The 14,186-nt window shown below is 45.3% G+C and overlaps 1 protein-coding gene across 4 annotated transcripts in view; it reads left to right on the top strand.

Moving 5' to 3' along the window:
• FERMT2 (FERM domain containing kindlin 2) overlaps nt 1-14,186 on the top strand; it is a 100,605-nt gene that overhangs the window by 61,174 nt on the left and 25,245 nt on the right. For all 4 annotated transcript variants that reach the window (XM_045013927.1, XM_045013926.1, XM_045013923.1 and 1 more), the window contains one exon: nt 7,674-7,808. In XM_045013927.1, coding sequence (XP_044869862.1) covers nt 7,674-7,808 — 135 coding nt within the window. The remainder of the gene's footprint in view (nt 1-7,673; nt 7,809-14,186) is intronic.

The following is a 14,186-nucleotide window of genomic DNA, read 5'->3' as shown; positions in this document are numbered from 1 at the left end:
GGGTGTAGATAACAGGTTGTTAACATCAGCCTGTCTACTGCGTTGACTATTGATACCTTTGGTGCAGTTCTGTAGTCAGTTAACAAGGGAGAAGTTTTTGGCTAAATGAAGACCCTTAAACACCAATAGGGAAACAGAAAAAACATGTTTCTCAGGGGTTTACTCTTTTAATCTTTTATCGTACCATAGCGCCCCTTTGATATCAGAAAATTAAATCTTTTGAAATTTATCAAGTCAAAAAATTAAATTGACATTTTTTCACCCAATGCCCTGTCAACCTCTGGAACTCCTTGTCAGAGGGTGTTGTGAAGGCCAATACTATAACAGGGTTCAAAAGGGAGCTAGATAGATTCATGGGAGATAGGTCCATCAATGGCTATAAGCCAGGATGGGCAGGAATGGTGCTCCTAGCCTCTGTTTGCCAGAAGCTGGGATTGGGTGACAGGGCATGGATCACTTGATGATAACCTGTCTGTTCATTCCCTTTGGTGCACCTACCATTGGCCACTGTCAGAGGATGGGATACTGGGTTTGGTCTGACCCAGTATGGCTGTTCTTATGTTCACTGTTGCTTTAAATCTGGGTTGGGAGGGTTTTCTGTGTAACAGAATTACTAATTGTCAAATTAAATCAACCTCTCCTCTCTAATTCAGAATCATCCAGTATCCTTGTCACACACATGGATGAAGGAACAAATTGTTATTTCTGTGCTTTGGAAGATGTGTAAATCTTCAGTTGTGTGAGCAGAGTAGAGGGCGTAACTTTGAAAGCTAGAAGCCTCTGGTAATTGGCTGAGCCTTAATCCGTGGGCGGGGCATTCACACAGGCCAGGGCTTTATAAAGCCGCGCACAAGCAACCAGGGGCTGCTAACAGGGAGTTTCGCAAGGGAGTGGGAAGGGAGCAGGGGTCCTTTGTTGGTCCTATCTGTGCTCCTTTAGTCCCCTTAAAACCTATAAACCAAACTACATTCAAAACTTCTTGCTTTAAACAACCCTTCCATTAGACAATGCAGGCAGAAGCCCAGCTGCAGAGTGGGGCCTATCCAGTTTATTGCACTGAGTGTAGCATGTATGATTACCTGCCCTGTGGGCGGGGTGGCGCATGTGTGCAGTCGGTGCAAGGAGCTCCTGGCCCTCAGAGACCACGTACGGACTTTGGAGGCCAGGGTGGCGGAACTGGAGGAGCTAAAAGATGCAGAGAGGTATGTTGATGAGGCTTTCCGGGACACTGTAGAATTGTCCCACCTCCGATCAGACAGCTCCTGTGCTGTTGAGGAGGATGAAAGGCCCGGGGAAGTAGAGCAGTCAATGGGAGCAGAGGGAAACCTTCCCGTAGTTGGGAACCTCTTTCCAGATGGTGCTGGGGTTGCCTCTCACACTGAGGTTACCTCCCTGGGGGAGAGAACTCCAGTTTCTAGGAAAAGGCAGGTGTTAGTAATGGGAGATTCGATCATTAGAAACGTAGATAGCTGGGTTTGTGATGACCGGGAGAACCATATGGTGATTTGCCTGCCTGGTGCGAAGGTTGCGGATCTCTCGAGGCATCTAGATAGACTTATGTGTAGTGCTGGGGAGGAGCCGGTGGTCGTGGTACATGTAGGTACCAATGACCTAGGGAAGGGTAGGAGAGATGTCCTGGAAGCCAAATTTAGTCTGCTAGGGAAGAGACTGAAATCCAGGACCTCTATGGTGGCATTCTCAGAAATGCTCTCAATTCCACGCGCAGGGCCAGGTAGGCAGGCAGAGCTTCAGAGTCTCAACGCGTGGATGAGACAGTGGTGTAGAGAGGAGGGGTTTACGTTCATTAGGAACTGGGGAAACTTTTGGGATGGGGGGAGCCTATACAGGAGAGATGAGCTCCACCTAAACCAAAGTGGAACCAGACTGCTGGCACTAAACATTAAAAAGGTTGTAGAGCTGTTTTTAAACTAGGAGATGGGGGAAAGCCAACTGCTGCAGAGGAGCATGTGGATCGGACACAGACTTCTCTTAGGGGAGAGTCTGATGATAGAGAATCTCCAGGTTATAGTCATGAGCAGAGGATGGAAGAGGATAATGTAAGGGCCAGATCAGATAATAAACAGTCACATAAAAAAGAATCTGACATCAGAAAATGGCAGACAAATAAACAGGGACAAGTTTTTAAAGTGCTTGTACACAAATGCTAGAAGTCTAAATAATAAGATGGGTGAACTAGAGTGCCTTGTGATAAAGGAGGATATTGATATAATAGGCATCACAGAAACCTGGTGGACTGAGAGCAATCAATGGGACACAATCATTCCAGGGTATAAAATATATCGGAAGGACAGAATAGGTCGTGCGGGGGTGGGTGGGGTGTGGCACTATATGTAAAAGAAAATGTAGATTCAGATGAAGTAAAAATCTTAAGCGAATCCACATGTTCCATAGAGTCTCTATGGATAGAAATTTCATGCTCTAATAAAAATATAACATTACAGATCTATTATCAACCACCTGACCAGGACAGTAATAGTGATGATGAAATGCTAAGGGAAATTAGAGAGGCTATCAAAATTAAGAACCCAATAATAGTGGGGGTTTTCAATTATCCCCATATTGACTGGGAACATTTCACTTCAGGACGAAATGCAGAGATAAAATTTCTCGATACTTTAAATGACTGCTTCATGGAGCAGCTGGTATGGGAACCCACAAGGGGAGAGGCGACTCTAGATTTAATCCTGAGTGGAGTGCAGGAGCTGGTCCAAGAGGTAACTGTAGCAGGACCGCTTGGAAATAGTGACCATAATACAATAGCATTCAACATCCCTGTGGTGGGAAGAACATCTCAACTGCCCAACACTGTGGCCTTTAATTTCAAAAGGGGGAACTATACAAAAATGAGGGGGATAGTTAGACAAAAGTTAAAAGGTACAGTGACTAAAGTGAAATCCCTGCAAGTTGCGTGGGCCCTTTTTAAAGACACCATAATAGAGGCCCAACTTATGTATACCCCAAATTAAGAAAAACAGTAAAAGAACTAAAAAAGAGCCACCGTGGCTTAACAACCATGTAAAAGAAGCAGTGAGAGATAAAAAGACTTCCTTTAAAAAGTGGAAGTCAAATCCTAGTGAGGCAAATAGAAAGGAGCACAAACGCTGCCAACTTAAGTGCAAGAGTGTAATAAGAAAAGCCAAAGAGGAGTTTGAAGAATGGCTAGCCAAAAACTCCAAAGGTAATAACAAAATGTTTTTTAAGTACATCAGAAGCAGGAAGCCTGCTAAACAACCAGTGGGGCCCCTTGACGATCAAAATTCAAAAGGATCGCTTAAAGATGATAAAGTCATTGCGGAGAAACTAAATGGATTCTTTGCTTCAGTCTTCACGGCTGAGGATATTAGGGAGATTCCCAAACCTGACCTGGCTTTTGTAGGTGACAAATCTGAGGAACTGTCACAGATTAAAGTGTCACTAGAGGAAGTTTTGGAATTAATTGATAAACTCACTTATTCCCATAATACAAGAACTAGGGGTCACCAAATGAAATTAATAGGCAGCAGGTTTAAAACAAATAAAAGGAAGTTCTTCTTCACGCAGCGCACAGTCAACTTGTGGAACTCCTTACCTGAGGAGGTTGTGAAGGCTAGGACTATAACAGCATTTAAAAGAGAACTGGATAAATTCATGGTGGTTAAGTCCATAAATGGCTATTAGCCAGGATGGGTAAGAAATGGTGTCCCTAGCCTCTGTTTGTCAGAGGATGGAGATGGATGGCAGGAGAGAGATCACTTGATCATTGCCTGTTAGGGTCACTCCCTCTGGGGCACCTGGCATTGGCCACTGTCGGTAGACAGATACTGGGCTAGATGGACCTTTGGTCTGACCTGGTATGGCCGTTCTTATGTTCTTACGTTTTTCCATTTTGTCAGCCCCACCTGAAATCCTTCCCTGTACATTCTTGTCTAGTTCATCAAAATAAGCCATCTTTGTATGTTCTTGTTTAGATGTATGCAGTGCTGTAGCCATGTCGGTCCTAGGATATTAGAGAGACAAGGTGGATGAGGTAAGGCTGAGGGAACTGGGATTGTTTAGTCTGCAGAAGAGAAGAATGAGGGGGGATTTGATAGCTGCTTTCAACTACCTGAAAGGGGGTTCCAAAGAGGATGGATCTAGACTGTTCTCAGTGGTAGAAGATGACAGAACAAGGAGTAATGGTCTCAAGTTGCAGAGGGGGAGGTTTAGGTTGGATATTAGGAAAAACTTTTTCACTAGTAGGGTGGTGAAGAACTGGAATGGGTTACCTAGGGAGGTAGTGGAATCTCCTTCCTTAGAGGTTTTTAAGGTCAGGCTTGACAAAGCCCTGGCTGGGATGATTTAGTTGGGTTTGGTCCTGCTTTGAGCAGGGGGTTGGACTAGATGACCTCCTGAGGTCCCTTCCAACCCTGAGATTCTATGATTCTATGAATATCTCTTATTGGACCAACTTCTGTTTGTGAGAGAGACAAGCTTTTGAGCCACAGGTCTGTGGCTTCAGGTCTGTGAGGAAGAGCTCTGTGTGGCTCGAAAGCTTCTCTGTCTCGCCAACAGAAGTTGGTCCAATAAAAGATATTACCTCATCCACCTTTTCCCTTTTTCAGATGTCAGTTTGCTTGTATTGATTTCTAGGGACTAAACTCACAAAGGGACTCAGGCGAGAAGTCACAGGAACAACACTGACTTACAGAGCCTGAGTTAGGCACCTCGATTCCCTATACAATGAAGGTAGAGAGAGAGCACCTTAGATTGCGATTCACAGGCTACCCAATGGGAGATGCTGATGACAAGGTTGTGTGCTAAGCCCCATCCCTCTCATAGAGCAAGGTGCTTAAGGCTGGGTTGCAGGGAGGGGCCTGGTTCTGCTTGCGATTCTCAGGTGTGAACCTTCTCCTGGAGTTAGGTGCCTAAGGAGCTTCTTGAAAGAGGCCAGTGTGGGGGGGGAGGAGGAGGAGACCTCGTGCATAACCTTTAGCCCAGTGATTCAGTACTCACCTGGGATGTGGGAGACCAGTTGAAATTCTCCCTTCACCTCATGAGAAGTGGTGGGATTTGAAGAGGCATCTGCATCTGCCCCCTCTCAGGTAGGTACCCTAACCATTGAGATATGGCGTATTCTCATGTGTGTCTACCTCAGGCTCCCATTGAAACTGTTCCACTTTGGATAAATAGTCATTGAAGCAGAGAGACTGGACCCTGGGCCTCTCTCTCTCTGGCTCTGGATGTTTTGGGTGGAGTTAGGTGGCCTCTGAACACACCTATTGGCCTAGGCCTTGCAAGCGAGTTAGATGGAGGAGTGCCTGTCTTCCTTTGGTGCATGGGTCGCTCTGGGGTTTAGGCAGGCGCCTGGATGTCTAGAGGGAGGCAGTATGCATGCTCACAGGCAGAAACATAGGTGCCGAGTGAATTTCAGTGTCTACAGGGCTAGGTGATGGCTGAGTGGGGTTTTTTAATCTCAGTGGTGCCTAAAAATTGGATGTAGGTGCCTAAGTACCTTTGTGAATCTATCCCTTGGTCTCCTCTGCAGCCGGTCAGAAATGTTGTGCCCCAAACCATCTCTTGCCCCAGAACAAAGCCAAAACTCAAAGTAACTAATATAAGAGTAGACGTAAAGCCTGCATATTTGTCATGGTCATAATTTCTGAGACACAAACTCTGGGTACGTCTACACTACGGGATTATTCCGATTTTACATAAACCGGTTTAGTAAAACAGATTGTATATAATCGAGTGCACGCGGCCACACTAAGCACATTAATTCGGTGGTGTGCGTCCACGGTCCGAGGCTAGCATCGATTTCTGGAGCGTTGCACTGTGGGTAGCTATTCCGTAGCTATCCCATAGTTCCCGCAGTCTCCCCTGCCCCTTGGAATTCTGGGTTGAGATCCCAGTGCCTGATGGGGCAAAAATCATTGTCGCGGGTGGTTCTGGGTAAATGTTGTCACTCATTCCTTCCTCCGGGAAAGCAACGGCAGACAATCATTTCGCGCCCTTTTTCCCTGGATTGCCCTGGCAGACGCCATAGCATGGCAACCATGGAGCCTGTTTTGCCTCTTGTCACTGTCACCGTATGTGTAATAGATGCCGCTGACAGAGGCGATTCAGCAGCGCTACACAGCAGCATTCATTTGCTTTTGCATGATAGCAGAGATGGTTATCAGCTGTTCTGTACCATCTACCATACCCTTGTAAATTGGCTATGAGATGACGGTTACCAGTCCTTTTGTGCTGTATCCTCTGCTGCTGTCATAGTTTCCCCTGGCTGAGATCGGCCGGGGGCGCAAAAGACAAGCAGAGACGGTTACCAGTCATATTGCACCGTCTACCTCCAGTCTGTCTGGAGATTTTTTTAAAATGCTTTGGAATTTCGTCTTCTGTATTGGAGCTCAGATAGAACAGATTTGCCTGCCCATACAGCGATCACATCCGTACGGTCCATGCTGGAGCTCTTTTTGGATTTTGATTTCGGACTGCATCGCCACCCGGGCTGATCGGAGCTCCACGCTGGGCAAACAGGAAATGATATTCAAAAGTTCGCAGGGCTTTTCCTGTCTACCTGGCCACTGCATCCGAGTTCAGATTGCTGTCCAGAGCGGTCAGTGGTGCACTGTGGGATACCGCCCGGAGGCCAATACCGTCGATTTGCGGCCACACTAACCCTAAACTGATATGGTAATACCGATATTAGCGCTACTCCTCTCATTAGGGAGGAGTACAGAAACCGGTTTAAAGAGCCCTTTATATCGATATAAAGGGCCTCTTAGTGTGGACGGGTGTGGCGTTAAATCGGTTTAACACTCCTAAAACCGGTTTAAACGCGTAATGTAGACCAGGCCTCTGACTCTTAGAGGGGCTTAATTTAAAAAAAAATCATAAGGTTTTGTTACCCCTTTTCTTTGTATAATGTGCTTTAGAGATTATGGGAAATCTGTAAACCCATGTTACATTTTGCTGATTTACAGGCTTTATCAAACTGAGGCATAATAGTCAGTGTTCTATAAAATACGGGTATACATTCTATAGGTATTGTGGAGTGTTACTTCTATAATAGAAAATAAATACAATGGCCAAGATTTTTAAAAATTGGTTCTTCAAGATAGGTTCCTAAATCTGTATGACACCTAAATAAGTGGTTTGATTTTTCAGAAGTGCTGCTCTGGCCAATCATTTAAACCATTTCTTAAAATCTTGGTCAGTAGTTGAAATGCTTTGCATCATACCATGAGTCTTTTTTTGCCACAGCAACCAGTCTGACTTACGCGTATTTGAAATGTTTCAGCATAATGTACTGTACCTATTTATGTGAAAGGTGTGATTACCTGTACAAATAGCACAGTTGGTTCAGGTAATAGGAGTCAAACCCAGAAACTGCACCTGGACTGGCTCATAAGAAATCCATCCTCAGCCTCTTAGTGGTCAGAAAAATGAAAGGGTTTCCATCAGGAAATCTGGCCAGGAAACAATTGCAGGTTTGTTGCCTTTTAAGCCAAGAAAGGAGGGAGAAGGAAAAAAAGGCTAATTTGAAAATTCCATACTGAGAAGTGTTACCAAAATCTCTCTTTCCACATGCACAGCCTTGTTTGCAGGACAATTTCCCAGGTTAAAGTCTGCAAGTTATTTGAATTTGTCAATAGTGGAAACAATTTTTTTTATTAAATTGGTAATTTTCTCCTCAGATATCAGACATCCAGAAGAACTCTCTCTCTTGAGGAAACCCAGGGATCCAACAAAGAAGAAAAAGAGAAAGATAGATGACCAAAGTGAAGATGAGGCGCTTGAACTGGAGGGACCATTAATCACTCCAGGATCAGGTGAGCCTAGGCTTGTTTCTGGAGTTATTTGGGGGAAGGTGGCTGGGGAAGGGAAAGGAGTAAGAGGAAGGGGGAGGGAAGGTCAAGTAGTTACACTGGAGCAGATGTTAAAAGGAAAGATGTATTGGTCACACCTAATCCATTGATGCCCGCACAAGAAATACATTGCAAATAAACTCTGCAGGAGTCATCTGAGAGCTATATAGTAATTGTTCTATGAATGAATTCTAAATGCTTTTACATATGTAAAATAGAACAATGCCAATTTTTTTTTTTTAAGTTGAGCCTAATTCTTTTAGTGTCTAGGGCGGGGTGGCCAACCTGTGGCTCCGGACCCACATGCGGCTCTTCAGAAGTTAAGATGCGGCTCCTTGTACAGGCACCAACTCCAGGGCTGGAGCTACAGGCGCCAACTTTCCAATGTGTGGGGGGTGCTCACTGCTCAGCCCCTGGCTCTGCCACAGGCCCTGCTCCCACTCCACCCCTTCCTGCCCCCTCCTCTGAGCCTGCAGTGCCCTCATTCCTCCCCCCAGAGCCTCCTGCATGCCACGAAACAGCCGATCGGTGGGGCTGCCAGTGGATGGGAGGCGCTGGGAGCGGGGGCAGGGGGAGCTGATGGGGTGGGGGCCGCTGACGTATTGCTGTGGCTCTTTGGCAATGTACATTGGTAAATCCTGGCTCCTTTTCAGGCTCAGGTTGGTCATCCCTGGTCTAGGATATGTTACTGATGTGTTTTCTTAATTTCTAAGCTTTTTCTTGTCCCATATTATCATAAATACCTGGCTGCACTTGGATATAGAATGACTTACATGTTGGCTTTGTCACTGTGTTACTGCAGGAATTATGTCTTTGTACGAATTATGAAAGGCTGAATAATGGGTGTTCTCTATTATAAGCAGATTCCAGAAAGCTTGAAAGAGTTTTACTTGTATTAGTATTCCTTATATAAAGGCACAAGCTTCAGACTTTAATATTAAAAGTAACCTCATGTTCTTTGTTCATTGTATAATTTCTAATGGTGGAATAGTTTACATATCTGGTGGAATAGTTTGAACAGTGGCTTACAGAAACAGAACAATGCCACTACAGAGTAAGTATACTTACTATGAGTGGTAAATTGAGCCAGACATACAGTCTCTGTGTTCGAAAAATTGAACTGTTGTTCATCAGATCTGCTTTCACCTTGGTGGTGGTGTAAATCCAGTAGCTGAAGGAGAATATTGCACCAGTCATGAGAACCTTAAACTAGAATGGACCTTTACAAACGCTTTCAGCAGTACATACTAGCTAACTTGAATAACCTCGCCATAATTAACAGTTGTTGTTCAGTTTGCACTGGTACTGCACTGATACCATGTCTGTGCTATTGAGTACTGACATGACATGAGTAATCGTTTCAGGTCATACCCCTCTCTGTGCTTATGGATTTACAGAGGTACATTCTGCACATTGAGAGACCCTGACCAGTAGATGCTGGGCTTATAGGCAGATCATTGTAGGCAAAGCTGATAGTGCTGCTGCTATCTAAGGTTGCCCGACATTTATTACAGAGGAAACTCTAGCGCCTCCCATGATTTGGAGCCGGAACTTGACGTTTGTCAGAGGTTATGGCCATGTGAGGACTGTGCTTCTTGCCATCCCTGAGAAAATCTGCTCAAATTTGTCCTAGTTACAAGCATTTGAAAAAGCACAGTTCAGACATATTCAGTAGCAACTTGCTAGAGCTTTGCAGCTGAAGATTCTGTTCACACTGGGCATGTTTCAGGCAATGCTGCAGCAGACTAAGCAGAACTTCCTTGTAGTTGAAATTTTCTGCTGTTAATGCCCCCTTTTGTTCATACCCAGTCAGCAAAGAAGAGGAATCCACCTGATTCAAATTGAGAGGGGACCAGAGCCACTGAGGGGGCGAGTAGATTTAGGACCCTGGGAAGACCCAGACTGGAGGTTACTGGGAGTTGAAGAGGGGAACTGGGAACCAGAAGATGAGACGCTTACTGGCTGGACAAGGAGACTGAGACTGGGTATCAGTGGGTTAGGAGGGAGGGGAGCCAGATCTTACAGGGAGCCAGGGTGCAGGGAGTGGCTGGGCAAAGAGGGTGGGACAAGGAGCTGGAATTGTGGGAGGCACTGAGATATTGGACGAGGTGTCTGGGGGAGGGAGACTGGCACTCAGAGTCCGTGAGGATGAGGAACAAGGGGATGATTGGAGACTAGGGAGAGGGAGAGAAAATGGGCAGAAGAGTCTCTGCCTACTAAAGTACACTCCACTACAGAACTTGAAATGAAACCCACAATCGCTGAATCTGACTGTTCCTCTACAGTCAGTAAGTGTCTATGAAATCCTCTGGCAAAGAGTCTCACCTCTTTCTACTGCTGGTGCACATAGATGATTACAACATGGTACTGCTGTCAGTTATGCCATTAGCACAAGAGCCAAGATCTGTGTGGTGGATCAAAAAATTCCAACCCTGCTGATGTCCCTTGTGGGTGACAATATGATGACACACCACAGAATGCTTTTTTGAAGAAAGGAAATAGCACATTAAGAATGCAAAGTCAAGCACTCAGAAGTTAGGAAATGCCAGAACTAAGGTTGCCTTAATTTACCCCTTTGTGCAGATACATTACGATACCATCTTTAGTTACGTGATCACATAGTCTCTCTTCCACAGGAGCCCTGTTTCATTCAGTGCACAGTGTATCCCTGGCAATGGGATGTATACCCATTGCAATTGCTGGGACAGGCAGGCCTAAGCTCAGAGTTGTACAGTGAAGAGTCAGTTGTCTGAAGGATCGCTGTCTCATTTGTTGCAGAAGTTGGAAGGTGTAAGATGAATGAGGCAAGGGGTTGCAGGAAGAGAAAGGATGGGTAAGTAGTTAAGGCAGTTGAATGTTGCTCTGGGCAATTGAGTTCTATGCCTGCCTCTGTCACACAATTTCTGTGTGATGCTATAGGCAAGTCACTTTAAACCAAACTTTTCACAGGTAGCCACTAGCTGTGTGTTCCTCATTTTTTGGGTGCCTTACTCTGAGTGCCTTACACCTATTCTGGGTGTCTGATTTGCAGGAGTGCTGAGCACTCATAACTATAACTGAAGTCAGTGGGAGCAATGCTCTGAACATAAACAGTGTTCTATAATACTACATACCCTGAAAAATCATGTTTTCAGTGTCTCAGATTGGGTGCCCCAAATTACCATGTGAGACTCAGACTCATAGACTTTAACGTCAGAAGGAACCATTATGATCATCTAGTCCGACCTCCTGCACAACGCAGGCCACAGAATCTCACCCACCCACTCCTGTAACAAATCCCTAACCTATGTCTGAGTTATTGAAGTCCTCAAATCGTGGTTTAAAGACCTCAAGGTGCAGAGAATCCTCCAGCAAGTGACCCGTGACCCACGCTGCAGAGGAAGGTGAAAAACCTCCAGGGCCTCTGCCAGTCTGCCCTGGAGGAAAATTCCTTCCAAACCCAAAATATGGCATCCACATTCTCAGGTTTTAATTGATTAAGACACACCAGCCAGCACCCAGGAAAGAATTCTCTGTAGTAACTCGGATCCTACCCCATCTAACATCCCATCACAGACCAGTGGGCATATTTACCTGCTAATAAAGATCAATTAATTGCCAAAATTAGGTTATCCATCATACCACCCCTCCATAAACTTATCAAGCTTAGTCTTGAAGCCAGATATGTCTTTTGCCTCCACTACTCCCCTTGGAAGGCTGTTCCAGAACTTCACTCCTCTAATGGTTAGAAACCTTCATCTAATTTCAAATCTAAACATCCTAATGTCTAGTTTATATCCATTTCTTGTGTCCACATTGGTACTAAGCTTAAATAATTCCTCTCCCTCCCTGATATTTATCTCTCTGATATATTTATATAGAGCAATCATATCTCCTCTCAGCCTTCTTTTGGTTCGGCTAAACAAGCCAAGCTCTTTGAGTCTCCTTTCATATGACAGGTTTTCCATTCTTCTGCATTATTATCGATAGCTCTACCATTTCCATTTAATAGTGGACCCGTGCCATTCTCAGGGTTCCTTTTGTTTCTTGTATGCTTTAAAAAACAATCAAACAAAAGCACACAAAAACAACCTTCTTTCTTACTGTCCTTAACTCTACTGGCCATAAATTCTCTGTTCTTTTGTACCCCTTAACAATTTTCTATAATTTCTAACTTCTGAGTTACATTAATTGCTATCAAGTATCAGAGGGGGAGCCATGTTAGTCTGGATCTGTAAAAGCAGCAAAGAGTCCTGTGGCACCTTATAGACTAACAGACATATTGGAGCATGAGCTTTCGTGGGTGAATACCCACTTCGTCGGATGCATATAGTGAAAATATTTCCACTACATGCATCCAACGAAGTGGGTATTCACCCATGAAAGCTCATGCTCCAATACGTCTGTTAGTCTATTAGGTGCCACAGGACTCTTTGTTATTAATTGCTATCAAATTCCCATTTTTTCTGCGTCTTACAGATATAATTTTTATTATTGCTGCTCTCTCTTCCCTTAGCCAGGTTTGTTTTTTGGGCAACTTGCAAAATGTTGTTAAACAGTTGCCATTTATCATTCACATTTGTCATTCTCATGTTTCTGTTTAAACATGGATTCAGCAGGAGGTAGGGATGCGCGGAGGCAGGAAAAACTTTGTACAGAAGTGAAATTGAATTGTATTTCCTACTATTTGAGTGCTTGACTTTGCAGCCTTAGAGTGTGAGTGTGAGTGTGTGTGTGTGTGTGTGTGTGTGTGCGCGCACGCAATTTTATATATATTGTAATCCCTTAAGGGCAGATGGTGGCCCTGAGCTAGGGAGAAAAGGAATGCAATCATTCCCTAGGCTCTAGTATGGCAGTAGAGCTGTACTGCAGCTGCTGTTACTACCTTGTGGCTGCAGTAGCTTCTTTTCTCACTGTTTGCCATTCCAACAAGGGATGCAGCCAGCTTTTCCATGTAATTTTTGATGCCCTGGTCCTTCTGCATTCTAGGAGCCTTTTGAGACAGGATCATCTAGGAGCTGCGATTCTGTGGCAGGCTTTGAGTGTAAATCCCCTATGCAGGTTCCCAGTATCCAGCAATATTCCACTCCACAGGCAGCTGTACTCTCAAGGCTCTTCCATGCCCGCCGAAAAAGCGGGAAAGGAGGAAGACGAGCACAAGGCTTGCCTCTTAAGCAGCAATCCGATGAATAACTGCACACACTCGCTCCAGCAGTAAGCACGCTTCCCGTTGTGTATATTTGTATTGCACATTGGAACAAATGTGTAAACTTGATGGTGATGTATTTTAAGAAGGTGTATTTTTAGCACCCGTTGGTGAACAGTATCCTAGTGTAAACAGCACAAGTTTGTAGCTTTAATTTGTAGTAGTTGATCAAGGTAAACCTGAACTCCCCATTATGGTTTCCTTTCAGCCAGCTAATGTATTAAAACTAACAAACTGCCTTGTCTACACTAGGGTTTTAGCATGTGTTAAGACACACCTCTTTTCCTAGTGAAGGCAAGGCTTTAAATTCCTAAGAGCAGTGGAGAACTGAGTGCTTGAGACATTTTAGTGTGGGATTTTCTCCAGTGGTCAGTGTTGGTTGGTGCCTGATGCCATTGAAGTCCATGGCATTTGCAGGCATGAAAAGAAGCTGGCTCACTCCGCTGTAGAAGGATCTCCTCCCCAACACAGATAGTAGTAGTTAGGATGTATGTGTGACAGAAATCAAGGGGATGTGACTGAATACAGGGTATGGATCTTCTGTATTAAATGGCACTGATTTTACACAATCATTCTTGTGACCGTAGAAGCACTTTGAATGTGGTTTAATTGAATGTCAAGAGCACCAGTGTAGCCGTACGAAAGTGACTACATTGCACTTCCATTTCACAATGGTGATACTTTTAAAAGAAGGCATGAAAAACACTGAACAGAGAGACTGACCACTGGGCTATCAGTATAGAACAGCACTGGGCAAACTTTTTGGCCCAAGGGGCACATTGGGTTGCAAAACTGTATGGAGGGCTGGGTAGGGAAGGCTGTGCCTCCCCAAACAGCCTGGTCCCCACCCCCATCCTCACCCTCCCACATCCCGCCCCTTGACTGCCCCCGCTCCTTATCCCCTAATCGCCCCCCCTCTCCGGGACCCCATGCCTATCCAACCCCCCTGTCCCCTGACTGCCCCCTCACAGAACCTCCGCCCCATCCAACCATCCCCTGCTCCCTGTCCCCTGACTACCCCCGCGGACTCCCCGGCCCACTTACCATGCTGCTCAGAGCAGCATGTCTGGCAGCCACGCCGCCCAGCCAGAGCAGGGGACGGGGGTGGGGCGGGGGCTAGCCTCCCGAGCTGGGAGCTCAGGGGCCGGGCAGGACAG

The sequence above is a fragment of the Mauremys mutica genome, chromosome 4, assembly GCF_020497125.1.
Source record: "Mauremys mutica isolate MM-2020 ecotype Southern chromosome 4, ASM2049712v1, whole genome shotgun sequence".
In the NCBI taxonomy this organism is placed as follows: domain Eukaryota; kingdom Metazoa; phylum Chordata; order Testudines; family Geoemydidae; genus Mauremys; species Mauremys mutica.
This window is presented reverse-complemented; position numbering and strand designations above follow the sequence as displayed.